This window comes from Xiphophorus couchianus, chromosome 1 (assembly GCF_001444195.1).
Source record: "Xiphophorus couchianus chromosome 1, X_couchianus-1.0, whole genome shotgun sequence".
NCBI classification, from domain to species: Eukaryota; Metazoa; Chordata; class Actinopteri; order Cyprinodontiformes; family Poeciliidae; genus Xiphophorus; species Xiphophorus couchianus.
The window spans coordinates 17,572,364-17,594,725 of record NC_040228.1 but is presented as its reverse complement, the minus strand read 5'-3'; the positions used below and the strand labels follow the sequence as shown (position 1 = coordinate 17,594,725).

Here is a 22,362-nt window from a genome sequence, read left to right as displayed (position 1 = left end):
TTTTATCCCTTCCCCCACTTTTACCTCACGAACACACCAACATGATGGAGGCAGTCTTGTCAGCTGCTCCATGACTCATTAATCAGATGGATTCTAGGCCAGATGAAGGTGTTGGGGGTGGCAAGCAGAGATGGGAAACCTCCTGTTCCATGCAGTTACATTGATCTTTGACCTCCTCACCTTATGAGTGCCATTTTACACACACTTGGCTTACACCCCTTCCTATTACTGGTGGTGCCATCAATCATCTGGAGATCTGTCTTTGGCTTTCATAGAACAGGGAATCTAACAAGGATTCAGAGCCTTGTTAAAGTATTCATACCCCAGAAACCTTTTCACACTTTGTTGTGTTTCAGTGATGCACCTGAAAGTATTTTTTGGGACTTTTATGTGATTGACCAACACAAAGTAGGTCAAACACCTACTTTGTGGTTGACCAAGGAAAGAAAAATATGATTTTCAAAATAAAAATTTGCAAAGTGCTGCATTTGGTTTACATTTGAATACCCTGTATGTCATCACAATGAATGAATGAATGAATGGATATACTTTATTAATCCCCAGGGGGGACATTGACAAATAATATGCTACTTAGTGATATATAAAATCCCAATAAAGTACATTACAGTTTGCATTTGTAATGTGAAAAACAAAAATCAATAGAAATGAATAATTTTGTAAGACACTGGATCACTACAACTATATAGAACAATGGCTTGTTTTAATTAGCAAATCAACAAATAAGTCTGTATAATTTACAAAATCTATTTTAAGTGTGTTTTGTTTGTTTCTGAACCAAAGAGTGACTTTGCCTGTGTTTGTGTGTTACAGGGATCGTCCATGAAAATGTGAAGATGGGATCAGATGGTGAAAGTGATCAAGCGTCTGGGACATCCTCTGACGAGGTTCAGAGTCCAGTGAGGGTCCGCATGAGGAATAATCATCATCGGCGCATATCTAATGAGGTGCATGAAGCACAGAGACACAAATACACTAAGGTTTTTACACCTGACAGACTGTTCTGGGGATGTGGCTCTGAGGAAAGAACACCTGGAAATATTAATCATTTGAGATTTGACACCAGAGGCTGTGGGGAGACCTTCTCTCCACCACCATCCATTACACTCTGTACCAGAACTTTAAGGGGTACCAGGTTGTAGAGCTATCTTGATAGATTGGGCACACTAATACATCAAAACAGTACTGGTTTTGGTACTGTTATATTGGGATCCAGAGTCGTCTTATTTAGGTGGCAGAAATGACCACTAATCTTTTCAATCACCAACCGTTTCAGGTAGGTTTGGTTCTTAAACCTAACCAAGCAGTTTTAGTGTCAACAGTTTGCCAAACAAAACCCAAATAAAACAGTGATCAAAAGCTAATAAATAAGAAAGAAAAGAAAAGAAAAATGGCCAGATCAGAGTTTTGTAGATTATTTCTTATTTTATTTTTTGTAAAGCTCTATTCGGCCAATACCTTTTTTTTAATCCAACTCTTATCATTTTTTTAATACCTCTTTGCTATGAGTAGTCATCAATCACTGATATATTTAGAACAGAGACAATATCACACTGTCTGTTGAAACTCAGACAAAGTAAAAAAGTTTTTTCTATTTTAATGCAAAGACAAATGTGTAATAAAGTTGACATTTTGAATAGTCTTTATCTAACATAAATATAGGATTAGTATATTGGGATTAAAGTGGTTAGAATCAGTAACTATAAGCAGAAACCTTTTTGTGTTTTTCCAGCAGAAGGCAGATCACTGCCTATTTGTAATAGGTATAACAACTTAGAAAACAATTATATGTAAAACATGCAGTCCTAATTGGGTATAATAACCTAAAGCCTCCACTTTACATTTTTAAAGATTGTTTTTTTGCTACACCAACTACTTCATAACTGGTTACAATATTGATAAGTTGTTATTACAATATTGGCTCAAAAACGTGATGACATTTTGAGTGAATTATTATTTTATTATTAAGTATTGAATAAGACTAAGTATTGTCTAATATTACTGTCTGATGGTTATTCTTTTAGTTATTACCCACATCACCTTTTTACCGAAATTAACAAACTGAGTCTTCTGCCTTCAATAAAAACTTCAGCATCAAAAAGTGTTGTTGTTAGCACAAGTTCTTACCGTTAGCGTTCCAGATTTTTTAGGCTTCTGTCACCAGTAAAAGTCATCAGATTAATTTCTCCCTCCAATTTAAGTAATTATTATCGAGATGTCAGGGTCTTAAGACTTTACACTCTTACAGCTGAATTATCAGAGAAGTCTGTTGCTTTTCTCACCAGTAAACTGCAGAGTATTTGCAGCATTTGCTGTCCAGCTGCTGCAGGAGGAACAAATGTCACAAGACACCTTGTGTGTATCTCACAGATGCCAGAGGCGTTGACAAAATGACTTATTAATTGGTTTCATTAAATTATGAAAAAGAAGCTAGCATAATTTACAACTTTTCTGTCCACTTTTGGTGTGTACTCCGAACAAAGACAAATCTCGGAAACAGATTTTCCATTTAGCATTGCTTTTGTATGTAACTGTACCTGTGCTAATGGCATTCAGCTAAGGTTTCTGTTCAGAACCTTGTTTTGAATGTAGCACTTCCCTCAAGCCTCAGTCAGTCTGCATCTTTACGAAGGAGCTGCTGACTGATGAGCACAGCAGTTTTATTGGAAATGCCTCTGGATGCCCAGTTTCTGACTGCTATGAGCAGTGGAAAGGACTAATTTAGAGCATGTTTACCACAAGGAGAGGCAGGAAGACGATGGGGGGAATAATATGGGAGCAAAACATGCTGGGGTGAAATATTTCTTGCTATAAGGAAGACAGGCAGAGGTATGGTTATGCATCTGAGGATGCTAAAGTACGCTGATGGAGAAATGAAGGGCAAAGAAAGATAAAAGCAGTGCTTTCTCTCCATATCCACCACCCCTCCTTTATTCACCCCTTCCCCCCATCTGCCTTTTCCCCCTCAGGAATCTGTCCATTCCTCTGCTCCTCCTTCCCCTCCTCCTTCCTTTTGAGCATGTGGATGGCACACCACCACAGTGCCAGCCCACTCTCTCTCTCCCTCACTCTCACTGTGTGTGCAGTCATGTATCAGGTCACAGACATATACATTGTTGAAAGCGCATGTGTGTGTAAGTGCATTGAAAAACACATTTGAGGAGGACAATGAGGGAGCTACTGGAGCTGATCTGCATTGTGAGTATGGGGAATGCACGTGTGTATTTGTGTGTGTGTGTGGGTGTGGGGGGATTTATTGAATCTGTAGTAGTGAATGAGCGTGTATGCGTCCCAGTGCCTTTGTGAACTTGTGACTAATACCATTTTTGCCCCTCAAACATGGCACATGAATGAAGGCTTCTCATATTATTGTATTATCATTGTAACATCTTTCTATTCCTATTTTTCATTCAAATGTGTGTTGAAGTTAAAAAGTATATTTACCATCTCTTGTTTCTTGTTTTTTATTGCTTGAAATTATTAACTATTTGCTAAAGCATCAGGCACGCCATTACATGTTTGTTATGCATCTGTGTTGTTGAGATGCCTGCTGTTAATCTGGTTGATGCAACGTCAGCTCAGATAAAACTTCTACCAGCACTGAAATCCATCTATTATTATTATTATTATTATTATTATTATTATTATTATTATTATTATTATCATTATTATTATTATTATTATTATTATTATTATTATTATTATTATTATTATTATTATTATTTTATCCCAAAAGATACACAAACACTCATGTAGCCTGAAGCCAATGTTCTCATGTAAATTTACACAGATTATTTTGAACGCTCATATCAAGAAATCACACTGTGGGGGTGTTGAGGCTTGGCCAATCAGCTCCAGCTGCCATGGAAACAAATTGTGACTGGCACTGGTGAATATGTTTTACATGATAACATATAAGAGGCAATTTATTGTAGGGAATGACGAGTTGTTCCAGTTGTTTTAGAGTAAGCTGCATGCAAGAACTATTCAAGAGCATTTCTATGGTGACCTACTTTATAACTGAAGACTAGGTTAAAAATATTTATCTAAATTTAATTACAATATACAACAATATAATTTACCTTTAGCTAAAATATTCAAGTTGTTAGGTGCTGCAGTGATTACTATTTGTTAAACAACAAAACAAATTATTGATTTGAGATCAAAATTGTTAAACTTTTTCTTGATAGGTAAAAAGGAATAAAGAACGGAAACATCACAACTGATAACTGGTACTATTATTGGTTTATAAATGCATCACAACTTTAATGCACTTTTTTGAGGTTACTGAAAATCAGATATTGTAATTTTTTAAACTTTTTGTTGAGTTGCAAGTATTAACTCATCACCTGCAGCATTTTTCTTCTTTCTTATTTAAATCGCTTGAAAAAAAAAAGAATAGTCCAAAAGTTTAATCTGCATGTTACCGGTTAAAAGAAAACTGAAAATCATGGTCAGCCAAGAAAAGTCTGATCAGTGTTTTATCAAAATTTTATTTATTGTTCTGAATTGTAGGCTTTCTTCAGCATTAAACACAGTGTTTTTAAAAATTACTTTTAGAAGATAAATCAGATCCTGTGATTTCTTGCTGTTTGGATGGGAAACGCTTTAATGATGCCTCAAAGCAGAGTTGAATTTATATAAAATTAAAAATCTAAGTTAACCTTTAAAAAATACTCTTTTTCTCTTATTCCTTTAAAGATATTATTGTCATTACTTCTGCTCTGATACTTGTGGTCTGCCATAACTGCTGAATATTACTACTTTGTTTTTGTGGTGAGTTGCAGTCCTTGGCATCTATTCAGCATTTTCTTTTTCATGAATATTGAAATGCTTCTTTTCTTTACTTCAGAAAGACTTCTTTTTAAGTGTTTTAAGTTTTTATGAATCCTAATTATGACACTAATTTGATGAAAACATTTTATTCAGTATATACTAATAATAGAAATTTATTAATTCAAAGACAAAGCAATAGACAGTTATATTTGTCCTGTTCACACAAAAGAAAAGATTAAACTTTTTAAACTTTGAATATCAAATAATTTTAAAGCCTTCTGAGGGACAATAAAGGATATTTCTATTCTGTTTTGAATAGCTTGAAAATGTTTTTAAAGCAACAATTTATAGCTATTCTTTTTATATTACTATGGGGTACAACCTGTAGCAAAGTATACTGTGATAAATTATGAAACGTGTTGAAACTTGTTATGGATATAATGATTCTTGAATATTTATTTCAAGCTTTCATAGTTTTGGTTTTAATGTTTAATTGGGTGGTTGTTTCAAATCATTATGGAATTTCTCCTGTCTAATCAAAAGTAAAAAAAAGTTTTAAATCAGTAATTTAAATGCACGTATTTAACGTTCCTCTCTTATTTTCTCTCTCAGGACATAAACAAGCGGTTGTCTCTTCCTGCTGATATCCGACTGCCAGAGGGCTACTTGGAGAAGTTTGCCATGAACAGCCCGCCTTTTGACAAACCCATGAGCCGCAGACTTCGGCGCGCATCACTGGTCAGTATAAACTGCAGTTAGATGATATATTTTAGTGCGTGTTTATGTTAAGAGAGTCTGCTTCGCTCCATATGTATTATCTTTAGACATACTAGCCAATATCCCTGGGTGTCACCTGCTTCATTTGATTGTGTATTGTTGGAAATAAAAGCAAGATGAGCTATCCAGGGCTTTGTGAGCCACTGTAATGGTTGATTAATGTTATTGTACTATAACCACAGAGAGCCAGCAGAGAGGCTCAGCCCAGTTTTGAACACACACTGAGTTATGCTACAGGATGTACAATGCCTCAGCAGGGGGATGAATGAGATATTCTGCATTATGTATCGAGGACAAGAGCATTGTGGGTATAAAGGGAGGGGTGCTGGAGAGGGGAGGAGATCACAGAGCAAGGGATGATGGGAAGAATAGAAAAATCATTATTCGTATGCAAAATATCCTATATATTTGACTTTTTATCCCTTTAATACTCATCTTGGTTCTTCTATTAGACAATGTTTCTATCGTCTTCCATTTTCAGGTTTCCCTTCCTCACTGCTCTGTGTTTCACTCACCCAGTTCATCGCACATTTGCTGTGTTTGAAATCAAATTTAGCTTGCTCCACCGATACACATCTTCAAACCAGATTACCAAATGCCTTGAAATTCGAGATGATTTAACCTCCATCGATCATATTTGCTGTAATTATTGAACAGGGCCACTACACTGCCTCATACTCCCTCCTTAAGCGGTTTGCAGCTTTTCTGCAGGACTCTTGCAAAGATGAAAGCAAAGAACAGTTGCTCAGAGGTCTGCAGGAAAATAGAAGGTGTAAAGTTGAAGCAGAGAAAGATTATAGCAGTAGTTTGCTGTAAAATTAGGCTGTGTTCATGTGGAGTTTTTTGGGTCTGTCGACCTGTGTGTGTAGCTGTGGATCTTCTGGGTTGTTAAATGTATGTGATGTAATAGAGCAATCAATAATTCAGCAGCAGTGTCAGACTCATCTGCCACAGCTCCTTTTCTGAATAGGATTTCACTCCAGGACACCTTGAAGTGAGCCACTGAGTGAAGATAAGAAACAAAATACAGCAAGGGGATGAGAAGGGAATAATGGCCTTACAAACAGAATGGCTCTGGTTAAAAAAGTTTTATCCACTGTATGCCTTGTCCTTGGAAAGCAAGATCACAGCTAGATTTATGTAAATATGGCTTTTTTATTGTAACATTTTACACGTTTCTTTTTTACATATACAAATACTTCAGCTAAATCAAGCCTTTATTTTGTTTTGAAGTATCTGTGTGTTTTTCTCTGTGCTGCTGGTGTGTTTGCTACTTGTTACCGTAATGTATGTAGATGGCATGTGTCTGGTGTCACATACCAGATACCCTTATTTGAAACCTTGTATTTTGATCACCAAGCCTTCTCCTGTGTAATGCAAGTGAATTTGGTTGGTATCAGTTTTCGGTCATAGCTGTTGCCCGTAGATAATCAATAATTTAAAGCAGGGCATTGAGATTACACAGTGCTGTGCGATAACTTGGTGTTTTATTTCAAAGCACATTTCCACAGCCATTACAACTGGTTAAGATGTGTAAAAATAATTTTTTTTTTAAATGTTTAATTTGTGTATTTGATCTCACACTGAAGATTATTAGGAAAAATAAATAAATATATATATATATAATATATATATATTTTTTCAGCAAAAACGGTAGCCATTTTTCTGTCGTCAAATGTAAACAGTCTGCCGGTAAAATAAAATTTTACACAATGAAGACGTAGGTTAGATTGAAAAGCTTTTTTTTTTCTAAAACTGTTCTGTAGTATTAGGGGGTTTGCAACTTGTTTATAGAAATGTTCTAACATGACCTGGGCTCGTCATGTTAATAAAAGGGCTTTTCTTTACTCTCGCCTCTCATTGCCATCCTCCACTTCTCTTTGCAGAAAGCTGTCATTTTCTCTCTCCCACTCAAACACTCTCGATCCATCTCTCTCACAGCATTAAGCTTTCTTACAAGCAACACAAAAAGAACCGTAATTGCAAATGAAATGCTGTTGAAGTAATGGAGTTTTCTTCTCAGTACACATTTTGCAGACATGTCAGCTCTTGTGTTTCCTGCTTGAAGTTTCTCTCTATACATCAGCCTCCACTGTCCCTGCACAGACTCATGCAAAGCTCGTGCTCATATTGTCCCGTTAGTTTAATTTCGTCTCTAAAACTTGTTCTGACCTAGTTTTGCTGAGTAAGCTCACTGAAGCGTTAGGAAAGAAATGAACCCGATGCCATCGAAAGCATATGCAAGCAAGTACACACTCACTCACTCGCTCCCTCACTCACTTACATACTGCTTGCAAGTGCACAAAGCATTAAGTACTCAGAGGGCAAACCATATGAAGAAAGTAGGTTTGATGCAAAAAGCTTAGTCTGTCTTGATTTTAGGGATACTTGAAGTAGACAAGAGCCATTATAAATTTTTAAAATATTACTATTACTTGTAATATAGGATTGGAATAGGGTTAGACTGAGACAACGTGGTAATAATGTAGATTTTTTTCCTTATAAATTGAATTTTGCTCATCAAAATGACTCTCGGTCAGAAGAGAGTCACTAACTCACATTGGAGCTTGAAGTATGTCTAATTCATAATCCATACAGTTTTATATGAAGTCGACCCACCCAGTGCACCTGAGAACACATTCCAGCTCTTCTATGGAACCTTTCCACAAGGTTTATTAGTGTGTTTATGGAAGCGTGATATTTGAGTACTGCACTTGTGAGGTCAGACACTGCTGTCGGAGGAGAAGGTCTGGCTCAGAGCCTGCGCTGTAATTTAGCCCGAAGATCTTCTAGTTGAAGTCAAGACTTTTTACTGACCAGCCAAGTAGTTCCACACCAAATTTTCTGATCTATAACTTTATATACCTTGTTTTGTGCATTGATACACAATGGAATTATATTTGGGGTGGATACCAAGACATATGTTCACAAAGTCATAGTCATTGCCAGCAGGTACAAAAGCAATGTATTCTATTGCAGATTTGATTAAATTAGCTACATTATGCACGGCACTATGCGCGAATCCCCACAGACGCAATCATTTGTTTCATTCTGTTCCTGTTTCTGAACTTGCTAAAATGTTGGCACTCCCCTTACAGAGATCACATGCTTCATCAGCTAAGTTGGTCAAGTTGGACATCCCTCCCCCTGCATAAGTACAAATGCATGCACTGACTTGGCATTCACATGCATGGTGTGATAGGATAATGGGGTTTGCTGCACAGACAATTAAAACTTGTTTTATATATGTTTGACAGAGACAAGTAAACAAGAGACAGAAGGATACACCCTGACAGGCCTGTGGCTGTCGCGGCTTGACATAGCTTTTTCTATTAATAATTCATGCCCTGGAAGCCCGGGGGTGACATACAGTGAGAGTCAAACCTCTTGGATATTAACTCAAGACAGGACTCATCCAGAGTTTACTCTGATGGGCAAAATACCCTGTGGATCTTATAGAAATTGTTAAAAACATACCATGTTTTTAACATGGTAACCATGTTCACATATTTGTCTCTGTTTAGTCTAATTTCTTCAGATATGTAGAAGGCTGACAACACACGTTACAATAAATAATTACACTCATCAGAATTTCTTTAGGTACACCTCTTCAATTGCTTGTTCACACAAATAGCAAATCAGCCAGTCACATGTCTTCAAGACCTGCAGTTGGTAAAGATGATTTGCTGAAGATGATTTGCTGAAGTTCAAGTATCAGAATGGTGAAGAAAGGGAATTAAAGAGACATTGAAAGTGGCAAAGTTGATGGTACCTCACAGGCTGACGATTTACTGAGACTTTCACGCACAACCGTTACTACAGTTTACAGAGAATGTAAACTGTAATAACATTTCATAGTGTCGGCAGTTCTGTGGAAAATAACAAATTGGAAAACTTTGTCTTGTCTGATGAGTTTTGATTTTAGCTGTGACATTCAGGTGGTAGGGCAAGAGTTTTTTTGTACATATGAAAGCATCCTATCTTGTATCACCGATTGATAGGATGGTGGTGCAATGTGGAGAAGATATTTTGTTGGCACATTTTGTCTGGTTAGTGCAAATTAATTATAGTTTAAATGCCACAGCTTACCTGAGCATAGTTGCTGATCATGTTCGTTATTTTTTGACTGCTGTATACTCATCTTTTGATTGTAGCAGGTCAATGCACCATGTAATGAAGCTAAAGGTCATTCCAAACTGGTGTCTTGAACATATCAGTGTTCCCAATAGCCAGCATAGTTACCAGATTTTATCTATGCCATGAAGAATTAGGGCAGCTTTTGTGTAACATAGAGTTTCAGTTGAGTACTCGGAAAGTTGTCAGAAAAAGTTGTCACTGAGTGTATATTTTTCTTAACAAAAATGGTTTAACTTTACGAAGATTTGTGTTGATGGCAGGTCTTGTAGAGGTTGCACTTTTAATTAGGCACAAATGAACCTATGCATTAAAATTGGACTTGGTGACTCAGATTCTTCCCAGACATAGCTGAATTTTACTTCCAACAACCATGACACAGAGGATTTCAAGAGACAATTAGCGTAATGAACTGCTAAAGGCTTGCTTTACCTGCAAATAAGATGCACTGAAAACGGATCCAAACTGGCACAGTGACAACGTGACAAGATCCAGTGAATCAGCCTGACTTAACCCATCTTTTCTGTCCTCCTGTAGTCTGAAATTGGCTTTGGGAAACTTGAGACGTACATCAAACTGGACAAGCTGGGCGAGGTTAGATCAATAATGAAAATGAGTTCAATCGATATTCAGCTCTCAGATTTTAGATTTCACAAATGCACTCACGCTTTCCATGTGTGCAGGGCACCTACGCTACAGTGTTTAAAGGCCGAAGCAAGCTGACAGACAATTTGGTAGCTCTGAAAGAGATACGCCTGGAGCATGAGGAAGGAGCACCCTGCACCGCCATAAGAGAAGGTACTGCACTCCAATCAAAACATTCATCCTACCCCTAACATAAACATAGCACAACATATGCTAAGAAGAATAATTGACTTAATTGTTGTAAAAGGGATGTCAGTATAAGTTCTTATGGCTCATTTTGTTTCTTCTTTTAAGTGTCTCTGCTGAAAGACTTGAAACATGCTAATATTGTCACCCTCCATGACATCATCCACACTGACAAGTGCCTCACTCTGGTGTTTGAATATCTGGTAGGTACCTACTAAACCGCACAGAGTGTTTTAAGGACAACCATGTTCATAACCTTAATGCGTCTTTCTTCCACCTTTTACAGGAAAAAGATCTCAAGCAATATATGGATGACTGTGGGAGCATCATGAGTATTCACAACGTCAAGGTAGCTTTCAGGTTTTGCATCTGTTGGGTACAGAAAAGCATGATTTAAAAAGAAAATCAATTTCTATTACTGAAGGAAGAGAGCTCCTTTTTTGTCTGAGGAAAAGATGGGTCAAAAATACTCACAAATCAGGGAACTAATACAGTGAAATCAATTAGGATTCTTAATTAATGTGGTTAAATTGTACTTATTAATTGCTTCTTAATTAATAAGAAGCAATTAATACCACTAGGTATAACTGCCACTAGTTATACCTAGTGGTATATATTGTTTTAATAGAAGTATTTTTAGGTTACGAAGGAGAGAATGATATCTCCACTCATACCGCCTATTTTTTGTAACTACGTTAAGTCATATACTCTTTTTGCCTCTTCAGATCTTCTTATTCCAACTTCTAAGAGGTCTAGCCTACTGCCACAGAAGGAAGGTTCTCCACAGAGACCTCAAACCCCAGAACTTGCTCATCAACGAGAAAGGAGAGCTAAAGCTGGCAGATTTTGGTAAGGCATCATTTAACTATCTACAGTCAGAATGTGGTCTGCCGCTGTTTGAACTCACTGAACCTTTACTTGTAAAAAAAAAAACCAAATCCTCAAATAAAGTTTTAGGATTCAACATTTAAATTTGTTGAATTCCCAGAAGTAATTGCAATATTTTTACTTAAGAAAAAAAAATACTTTTACCTTTGTTATGTTATGTGGCTGAATGACCAACTTCCTTTAAATCAGAACAAATAACTCTTTATTAGTACTAAAAAAAAATATTTTGTTGTGTTTTGTTGTCACAACAGTTTGAAGATTAACAATGAGACTATTATTGTGAAACCAACAATTTTTGCTTTTTAAATTGAGACTATTTCTCAGACCCAACAGCTTACTATAGTATGCTCACCTCCACATTCAGAATGAACTGGTTGTAGAAATCTACCCAACACTGCCCTCCTCTGGTAAAACATGGAAGACGACACACTGACTTAAAATCTGTTCAAAATAATCTCCAAACACTTAAAATGTAAAACATATTTACGTATTAATAAGGATATATAAAGGTCAATACATTTTTTAAGCAATATTGTTTTTTGTAAGTTGTGAAAATATTTTCTGAACAAATTGTGTTTCCGTTTAGGTTTGGCTCGGGCCAAGTCTGTCCCAACAAAGACGTACTCAAATGAAGTTGTGACGTTATGGTACCGACCTCCAGATGTTCTCCTGGGCTCAACTGAGTATTCTACACCCATTGATATGTGGTGAGAAAACATATCAGCTCAACAAATACTGAGATATTTACTGCTTGTTTGTGGGAGAGGGAGGTCAGGGAGTCTATACATTTTCCTCCATTACAGCTAAATTTCAAGATTTAAAAAATTGAAACGTAGTCAGAAAAAGAACATGCTACTGTTTACTTTTCCTTTGTCACACCAGTGTTGTTAGTTTCAAGGTGATAGGTACTGTAAACTGTGGTTGCCTTAAACTAAATTTTTCAAATGATCAAATGCTTTCTTCATATGTAGACATATTTGATGTCAAAATCTAAGGTTTTATTACTCTTCCTGTTGGTGCTTTGTTTTTTTCCCCCAGAGGCTTCACTGTTCAGAAACATAGTGTTTGCTAATAGACAAAGCTTACAAAAATTATTAAAATGTCATGCTCTACAGTTAGTTGCATCATATAAGATTCATAAGGCTTTGTATTAAAGCCAATTTCTCTCACCTAACACTTTAATGCTGACTCATGTGTGACTTTCAATGCGTTTTGCCTTACGTGCTCTAATTCGTACCTGAACCGTATTTTATCTTACTCTTCCAGGGGTGTTGGTTGCATCTTCTATGAAATGATCACAGGCAGACCTCTGTTCCCTGGATCGACTGTGGAGGATGAACTACACCTCATATTTCGTATTCTTGGTGGGAAATCCATCAGATTTGATGTTTTTTTGTCTTGTCATTTTATGTTTTTGATTGAGTACACTCCACACTCTAACTATTATTTTTTCCTCCAATAGGTACTCCCACAGAAGCAACATGGCCTGGAATAACAACAAGTGAAGAGTTTAAAACATACAATTTCCCCCGCTACCATGCTGAACCCATTGTCAACCACGCACCCAGGTACTCTAAGACAGCCTGTGTGCTTCTTGTTAAAGTTCTTGTGATATTTTAGATATGAAAAGATGAAGTATTAGATTTGTTTGAAAGGAGTTTTGGCAGATTTAATCAGGAGCTCACATACCTTCGTCTCACTCCCCTTTTTCTTCTCTCTCTGTCACAGGATAGACAGCGATGGTCTTGACTTGCTGTTAAAGCTTTTACAGGTGAAGTACCTTTTTTTTTATTAATGAAGGAGAGGCACTCTAAGAAAAGTAAGGATAAATAATTACCACCCCTGTCTCTTTATCACCAGTTTGAAGCAAAGAATCGTGTATCAGCTGAGGAGGCACTAAGACACCCGTATTTCAAAACTCTGGGAGAGCATGTTCAATCGTTGCCTGACAGTGAGTGCTAATATTATGACCTGAATATTCACCTTTCAACAAAAACTGTCTCCATCCATCCATCCATCCATCCATTTTCTGTTCACCCTTGTCCCTAATGGGGTCGGGAGGGTTGCTGGTGCCCATCTCCAGCTACGTTCCGGGCGAGAAGCAGGGTACACCCTGGACAGGTCGCCAGTCTGTCGCAGGGCAACACAGAGACATACAGGACAAACAACCATGCACACACACACTCACACCTAGGGAGAATTTAGAGAAACCAATTGACCTGACAGTCATGTTTTTGGACTGTGGGAGGAAGCCGGAGTACCCGGAGAGAACCCACGCATGCACAGGGAGAACATGCAAACTCCATGCAGAAAGACCCCGGCCGGGAATCGAACCCAGGACCTTCTTGCTGCAAGGCAACAGTGCTACCAACTGCGCCACTGTGCAGCCCCAAAAACTGTCTCATTATGCTTTTCTGTGTCTTTGTGTTTTTAGCTGCTTCCATCTTCTCGATAAAAGGCATCCAACTGCATAAAGATCCAGGGAAGAGGTCCTCACTTCACCCAGAATCAAGTAAGTCCCCGATAATAAACAGAGGAAGGAAAGACCAATATTTAGGACACCTTTACTTAATTAGGACAACAGGACTTGTTCCCTGTCTCTCTCCTCTTCACTTTCCTTTTTCTCTGTAAGTGTTGCCTTTATGTTGTGTGTCATAACACTGTGTGGTCTTGTCACAAAACAGTTCTTCTTCATAAGGTCCACCCTCTAAACCCTAAATATCAATATGTATCAATCATAAAGAGGTTCAAAGTGTATAGTAAACATTGGCTTTCTGGAATTTTGACTGACTGTGAGTAATTGTAAAGGCTTGTTACACAACCTCAGCTGTAGTTTCTTCATTAATCTTTCAAACACAATTTTTGCTATGCACATTAGCAATTCAGGTGTATATGAATGGCATTTTGTAGTCATCTTTAGTTTCTAAATTTGGTTCAGAAACTAGCAAAAAAATAAAACGCTGATAATACATACTGTTTCAACGGTTCCAACATTTTTCTAGTGTTCCTGTCTGTTAGTCTCAGTCTGTGTTTGTGCATCTTGTTTTACTTTTTGTTGTCTTTTTGTCCTGTTCAAGTAAACCGTCTTTTCTCTTTGGTACCCATGCGCTCTTCTTCTGCTCTGCTCATCTTTGCCTTAATCCTTTCTCTAACCTCCCTTGTGTTCCTGCCTTAAACTCTTCCATAACACCTCAATATTCCCAACCTTCCCCGTTCCCTGACCCTTAAAAAAGCGGTGGCCCATAAGCTAGGCTCTGCACCCTCGCAGTACTTCCAGAGAGAGGCAGCCAATCCCAGGGTTCAGAGTCACAATCTCTCCTCCACTTCCACTGGCTGACTGGGCCCTAACAATCTGGTAAATACTGTCTCTTCCTCTCAGACTGTCTTCTATTCACTTATCCTTCTCCTGTTGCTGTTTGGCATTTCTTCTTCTTTCAGCACCTTGTCTTTGTTGCAAACTGACTTTATGTGCACCTTACACCACACTACATTACTGTTTCCCATCACATTTTGTTCTCTTATTCCATTCTCTGAGATGTTTGTCACCTTGAGGTTTCATCATTTTAATTGTTTTCTTGAAAGAGGTTTTCTCTGCTGTTTTATATAACTTCTCTCGTCTACTGTATTTTGCCACACTTTAAATCCCTGAACCTAGAAGCTTCATCTCAGTTTCCTTTTTCTTAGTAAAAAAGGAAACTGGCAGTGCTTATTTCAGGATTCAATAAAGCTGTGGTACAAAAGGAGTAATCAGAAATCTGGTTATTGCTTGACTGTTTTCATTTGCAGTCCTGTTTAGGTTTCTTCAGCGGGAGAATTAGCATTTTCATGAGTCTGTAAGTTTAGATTTTATGAGGAGTGGATTTGTTTTTTGTCTTTATTAGCATGGAAATGTGTGTTTTCATGTTTTATTGTTGTGTTTTGCAAGTACTGGTAAGTATGGGCAACTGTTAGAGAAACTTTATGACACAAATAACAGAGGGAGTTTTCTTTGCTGTAGTTGAAATGCATGTACACTTAGTAAAACCACAAATTTCAAAGTTGTTTTATTGGGATTCTGTATGTGCAATATAAAGTAAAGTCAAGAATGGATTCTTAGCTTTTATATGATCCAGGTTTTTTCCCAAATTATCACCTACTCAATGTTAAAAAAGTTGTGCAAATTCAAGTAGTCAGGTTAAAAACTGATAGAAAGTCTAGTTGTTAGAGAGGAAGTTGACACTATTACTGTTGTTTTATAGCAAAAATATTTAACGAACAGAAGTACAAAGATACCAGTTTGCAAGGTACACTTAATTCGAAGAAACCAATCTATATATTTACCAATGTTTGTTGACACTATTCTGCATATAAGTTTATCCATTTAGTATTTATGATTTGGATGGCAGCGATTTACTTTTATAGTATAAAATTACCATTTTATTAACCCAGCATTGATAGTTACGTATGTGTTGACTATGTAAGACACTGATGTAATCTATTTCTAGAAAATATTTGTAAATAATTCATTCACATATATTTCTTTTTTATCATGTCACTTTATCTTTTTGAAAGACTAAGCTTAATTTCTTTTTACCACCTAAACTGAAAGAGCAAAAAATTGCTACTGTGCTGACCTAGCTTTAACCTTTAGGAAAATGGTCCATTCTTACACTCAAATTTGGTATTAGTTTCTTTTCATATGGGGTCAGTAAAAGGTTTCCTATTGATGCAGTTGGCCTAACAGCATGACTTCAGTTTTTTTTCTTTTTAAAGTTAAGCGTCTCTGTTACCCGATGTAGTCCGCAGAGAAATAGAGTAGAAAGTAAATCTGGCAATTATTAACAAAAAGTGGCAACAGTTCCAATAAAACAAAATGGTTCAAGAAAGGAGTTGTGTGGTACCCCCAAGTGAAGATTAGCAGATGTGGAAAAAGAGAACCTTTACTGAATGTGTACCTTCAAAATCGCAACAATTACTGGTTCAGTTTAATGATTACATACATTTAGATACAGCATGAATTATGTTTCTCTATTATAGTGTAATATATGTGGATTGTCTGGGAAAATGCAAATTGCAATTTAAAAACTGGAACTAGGAAATGAAATCATTACTTAAATCAGCTTAACTGATGTTTCAGTGTAGCTTAAATTGCAAAGTTTTATATTGGATTGATTTGCTAAATAACGTAAAATTGTTTGTCTGAACATGTAACCAAGTAATTGTTGCAGTTTTGCATGTCCTGTAGTGGTGTTGTTGCTGTCTTCTTGAAGGGAAATGTGCAAACATTTGTGCTCAGAAATGAATCCAAACTCTCTCTCCTCCCCTTCTCTCCTCTCCTCCTCTCTCTCTCTCAGGCCAGGGGAAGAACCGGAGGCAGAGTGTGTTGTTTTAGTGCTGGCGGTTAGGTGAGATGCAGAGGGAAGTGACACGTGGAGCTGTCTCATCAAGACGAACATTTACCAACTCTGCCACACACAAACCGAAGGAGCGACGCACACCCTGCCACACAAAGTCATACACTCCTACCAGAGGAAAACAAAGACAAACACGCGCACATTCACATTCATGCAGGAAATGTAAAATCACACAAATCCATGGCTGAAGAATTTTAACTTACAGATAAAAGACTCCATTCAACCCTAAAGATGATAATAATAAAGAAAAAAGTGAAGCTGAAAGAAAAGTGGGAGAATATATTTTTCTCCTTGCTGCTACTACCACTGCTGTCCAGAAGAGGGTAGCATTACGATGAGCTGACTCAGATTTGACACAGAACTTGCTGTATCAGTGAGCTGTGAGGAAGGAGTCAAAGTGAACACAAATCAAAGGCAAAGAGAGTAAGAGGTGTGCACTCATACTTTCTGCCCGAATTATTGCTGTACATAGATAGAGTAAGCTGTAGACCTCTTACTTTTTTTCATAGCACACCTCAGCCTGAATCCAAACTTTAAAGCATAACACCTCAATCCTAAACCTTTACCTAACTCCTTAAATGATGTTTATCTGTCTTCTTTTATACATCTCTTTTAAAACACACTGACTCACACTAATGGCTCACTTGAAAATGGAGAGTGTGTGGATAATTGGAGTTTACAGAGATAAACATTTGCACCTTATTGCCCAACAGAGGTCAGGGCGGCTGCCTTTCTGTTACCTCATCAGTCACTCCAGCAGAGTAGGATGCCAAGTACACGACTGAACAAGAATCAATTGATAAACCAAAAATGAGCCCATTGAAACGATAGGACATGGATAAGATGTTTTTTTTTTTTTTTGCACTACTTTATATTTGAAAAACTTTGCATTCCTGCAATGCTGTAAAAAAAAACAACAACAAAAGAAACACTACACTGCAGGATGCTCTTGATCTGTTTCTTTGAGAAGGATAACACTGAAGAGGTAAAGGAAGTGTACAAATCCTCACCTGCTGATTCCGAGACACCTCCCTCCCTCGTCCTTTTTGCCTTGACTGAGAAGTTATTCGTTGTCTCATGTGCAGGTGTTAATGTTAAACTGTCCTCTTTGTATCTGATTTTACCTCCCAACTCATGAGTAGACCCTTAAAAACAACTATCTTTTGTTAAACCTTAAGTGTTTTTTCTTTTTTACTGTTTTACGTTTCTTTTTTTTTAATCTGTATATATGATCATGAGATTTACTTTTTCAGAAGAAGCAATGATTATTCCAGGATGCTGTTCTCAGTCTTAACAGTGGTTGATAAGCTGGGGACATGTTGCACATTCCTTGAGCTCAGGACTTTTTGCTCGTGTTTATTCTGTGGGTGCAGGTGAGGTGCAGGTGATCGCGTGTTTCCCCAGGAGAGCAAATCATGGTCTGAAGTCCTTTGCAATGCTGGTTTAAACTGTATGTAAAGAATTTCAGTCTGTGTTGTCACTCATTCTCTGTTAGCTCCACTGTCACTTGCTGTTCAGAGACTACCTTACATTGCGTCCTTTCCCGTCATCTTTTTCAGCATGTTTCTGTATTAAACACACGTTTTTATGTTGGTATGTGGAGTAGCTGCTGCAGGACGTGTTGCATGGGAAATGATTTTATCACATGAATATTACATCCTACAACACATAGAGTGAACCAGAAGACTGTACCAAAAGCATCGCAAAGACAATGACAACACAGTGTAGTGTAAGAGTGTGAAGTGCTGGCTGAGACCAGAGAGGTTATACAACAAACCTTACTCAGCTGAGACACAGTATTCAGGCACTCAGGCATGCAGGGTCCTCCATTTGTCCTGCCACGCCTTTGTAAAAAGATGGGAATAGCAAAATCAATTGGAAAAAAAAAGATTAAAATACAGCAAAAAAATTATATTTTATTGCAGTCATCTAATCTGAAGTGCATTTGAAGTCGTAGAACAATGATTTAATTTTAACATATTCATTCAGCAGAAAAACGTAATTTATATTTACTCCTTTTACAAAATTAATAGCTATTTCAATTAATTAATTGTAACCGAAGTTATTTTGTATTTAGATTTTAACCTAAATACAGCAACAACTTTAAATTTTTCATTTAACTTTTTATTTTTTTATGACTTTGTATGCATAAGTCATAAAATCTATAGTTAGAACAACAATTAAGTTTAAAAACAACTGAACTCAAGTTAATTTTGTTATCGTGGACATTAAGGGAGGTAAAAAAATATTCTACAAGTCATTGTTAGAGAACTTTTGCAGAATTTTCTGTGAGATTATGTCACTGCAATAAAAAAGAATAAGTAATTTGAATCATTTTAGTTCCTCCATACTTTTTACTTGGTGTGCCAGTAAGTGTGGATGGCACTGCAGTGTTCATTCATCCATTTTGGTATTACAGGCTGCCAGAACTGGACGAGCAACGCCGCTCCTCCCAAGCACCAGGTGTTCAAGCACACAACTGTTTTTACACACCAGTTAGTTGACTTGTCAACTAGTACCGTTTCTGTCAGAAGGCCTGAGTTTCATCTGCTTCGGACACTGACCTTGGGTTGTTTCTGCATTTTCTCTGAAATGGATTTAGAACAAAGTCAAGCGATCCCATGCCCTTACCTGTTATAAGGACTACTTATTTTCCTAGAGTGTGACAGTATGTAGCATGTACATAGATGATTCCTCACTCTGTATATATAGAAATGTACAGGTTTGATACAGCTATTCACATTCTAGATTTTTTTCCCCTTTTTTTGCTTTCTTTATTAAAAGTTCTAGCAATATTTCTGTAATCAATAAAAAGCCATGGAAATTGTTTGATTGTACATGTGTTTATTTGAGAAGGTGGCATAACTTTCTGATCAAACTGTAATACTTGATGATAAATATATGTGATTTGATTTTCCAGCTCAACACACTGAATCAGACATAAAAATTATGTATGTTACGTAGGGAAATGACATGTATTTAATTGTTATTTTTAAAATAATTATTCAGCTTAGACAAAAAAAAGCTAAAGTTGCTGAATTTCAGCATTGTTTTGTTCCATGATGTTGCAGATAATAAAACTCATGCTGAAGCGGTTAAAAATTAATTATGTTGTACCCAAATGTTCAGAATGTCTAAAAAAACTCTGGAAACAATTTTAGATTTTTTTTATGTTTGGGGCTTATCCACTTCCAAATTAAACGGTACCCATCATACTTTTAATTTATTAAACTTAAGTTTGCGACTCGCCTCCTCTTCTCCTTCTCTCTAGTAAATCTGCTGCGACACTGCAAGGCAACCAGGCCCTCACTGTTATTTGTTTAAGCTGGCAGCACTCTGTAACAACAACTAATAGTAATTGTAATTTAACAAGAAATTTTACAAACACAGAAACAGCGGACAATAAATTAAATTCATCATATCACAAAATCATTCATATCAAATAATTAAGTACAGATAAACAAATATAGTGAAAAGCAAGCTAATGGTAAATATTTCAAAACTTAACATAGTAACCCATGGAGACAGCTGGTTGGTTTCTTTTCACAGTTTTTTTGTACATTTTTTAACAATATATCTGACGTTTGGTGGCAGTATGTAACTGTATAACTCACTATTTAAACCAATGCTTCTAAAAGTCTTTTTTATTCTTTTGAAGATTGTTCCAGAACAACCTTGTTGTTTTTATTTACTGAAGCAACAGTGGTGGTAGCATCAGATATCTGGGCTTCAGAGGGCCACGGGCTCCATCCACACAGAAGAGCAGGAACGACATGGCCCCGAAACTGAAAGGCACAGACCTCTTGGTACATGGTTTGCTGTTTTGTGTTTGTGTGTGCAGATGAATAGTGATGAAGCGTTACCTGTCTGTTCATGAAAATATAGATGATGGGGTTGTAGACAGTGCTGCTCTTGGCTAAATAAACAGGTATGGTGGCAATGACAGGGTCTATATAAAGATTGGAGTCCATGATTACAGCCAGGGCCATTGCTGCATAAGGGAGCCATGTGACCAGGAAGGTCACATGTAGTAAGTCCTCCTACTCTCAGAAGTTTGCAATTTGGTGACCTGTGGAACCACATAGAGGATGTTACTGTGACAGAAAAAGGCAGTGTGCAAAGAAGTACATTCAGAATGTGCACTGCTCACCTGGTGAAGGGTCCATAAAAGTCTGGAGTAGGACACTATGACTGTGGAAAAAGGCACCGCAAAACACAAAGAGAAGTAGATAACGATGTAGGACACGTTAGCAGCATCACCAGTTTGCTCCACAGGAAATTTTAACTCCTTCCAGATCATAATTTCCCCATCCAAACAGAGGCAGGGTGTTCCACACAAATGACCAAACCCAGGAAAGGATCACGCCTGCGACTGCATGCCTGTGGACAACATGAGCAGCATGTTGAAGGAAACATTATTGTAGTTTTTACAGAGCTAGTGTGCTAAAAGATGTTGATACATTTCACCTGGTCTGGAAAAGAACAGCCCCCCTGGGATAACACAGCACGATGTAATGTTCAACAGAAATGACAGCTACTGTACAAAGACTTGATATACCTGTGAAAAGAGACATATTAGAACTTTACTTTGAATTAATAATAAGTGATACAAAAGGATTCTGTTATTCTTATTAAGCTAAATAAGCTGTTCTTAAATTCTGATAATTCAAAATATATTTCAGTCATCATCTTTATTGGTTTATTCCAAATATCTACCAGATGCAATCAGTACTAATGAGACTCTTTGAAAAACGAGTTATTTTATATTTAGATCTTAATTTTCTATAATAGCACCAAGTAGTGGCAGTAAAGATCAGAGGACTGGGAACAAAGCTGTGTGGAACAGTAAAAACTATCTCCATATCTTTAAAAATGTTCAGTCGTTACAGACATATTTATCTCTAAAAAATACTTAATAAGACATCATTGATTTATTTCTTTGATAAATTTTTTTATTATTAGAAAGACAATAATTATGGGTTTGCTATATAAAACAATATGCTGCAACTGATATCTGATATAACAGATTACACACATTATGATGCTCTGCCTTTGCTGAGTAGTAAATTTGGAGTACAAAACAAAATGAAGAGCAGGAAGTTTATTTATCAAAATGTGCTGTTCAAATGAAGGATTCCTGAAAAAGTAAATCAACCTTAGAGGATGAAGACACTGAAATACAGCTGCTTTAATAAGATCATCTCTAACTCCTGCTGATTAAATCTGTAAATCCAGATTATAAAGATAATGCTAATCATATCCTCTTAGACTGCACTTTCCATTATTGCTGAGTTTAATGACAATAAGAGCTTGCAAGAAAATTATGCAGAGGTTTGGTTTTGATAATTTGCTGTTCTTTCCAAACCTTTGGATTTTTTAATCTTAACTTTATCAAGGCAGGAAAATCTGATAGAAACATACGAGAAACCTGAATACAATAAATTTATAGGTCAATGTTATAATTGACCTATTATAATTATAATTTATCCTCTCTTTTCACCTTTGTGTCCAAACAAACATGTTTTGATGAATGGGCAGCTAAAAT

At 36.8% G+C, this 22,362-nt stretch overlaps 2 protein-coding genes across 8 annotated transcripts in view; one reads left to right on the top strand and one right to left on the bottom strand.

The window, feature by feature from the left end:
* The window catches only part of LOC114157575 (cyclin-dependent kinase 17-like), a 49,922-nt gene extending 30,278 nt beyond the window's left edge, over positions 1–19,644 (top strand). For 4 of the 7 annotated variants that reach the window (XM_028038932.1, XM_028038691.1, XM_028038878.1 and 1 more), the window contains 15 exons: positions 832–965; positions 5,407–5,532; positions 10,243–10,299; positions 10,389–10,503; positions 10,645–10,739; positions 10,823–10,885; positions 11,262–11,385; positions 12,011–12,131; positions 12,691–12,788; positions 12,887–12,992; positions 13,153–13,195; positions 13,285–13,375; positions 13,859–13,936; positions 14,658–14,779; positions 16,758–19,644. In XM_028038932.1, the coding sequence (XP_027894733.1) occupies positions 832–965; positions 5,407–5,532; positions 10,243–10,299; positions 10,389–10,503; positions 10,645–10,739; positions 10,823–10,885; positions 11,262–11,385; positions 12,011–12,131; positions 12,691–12,788; positions 12,887–12,992; positions 13,153–13,195; positions 13,285–13,375; positions 13,859–13,936; positions 14,658–14,761 (1,355 nt within the window). In that variant the 3' untranslated portion in view covers positions 14,762–14,779; positions 16,758–19,644. Of the gene's footprint in view, positions 1–831; positions 966–5,406; positions 5,533–10,242; positions 10,300–10,388; positions 10,504–10,644; positions 10,740–10,822; positions 10,886–11,261; positions 11,386–12,010; positions 12,132–12,690; positions 12,789–12,886; positions 12,993–13,152; positions 13,196–13,284; positions 13,376–13,858; positions 13,937–14,657; positions 14,780–15,210; positions 15,258–16,757 lie in introns of all 7 variants that reach the window. The other 3 variants (XM_028039069.1, XM_028038807.1, XR_003598197.1) reach the window with 2 other exon arrangements.
* On the bottom strand, positions 18,035–21,391 carry parapinopsina (parapinopsin a). The gene is given in 5 exon segments (XM_028019302.1): positions 18,035–20,602; positions 20,681–20,857; positions 20,896–21,076; positions 21,078–21,197; positions 21,285–21,391. Coding segments are annotated over 5 exon segments (726 nt in total). The 3' UTR covers positions 18,035–20,461.
* Between the last annotated feature and the right edge of the window lie 971 nt (positions 21,392–22,362).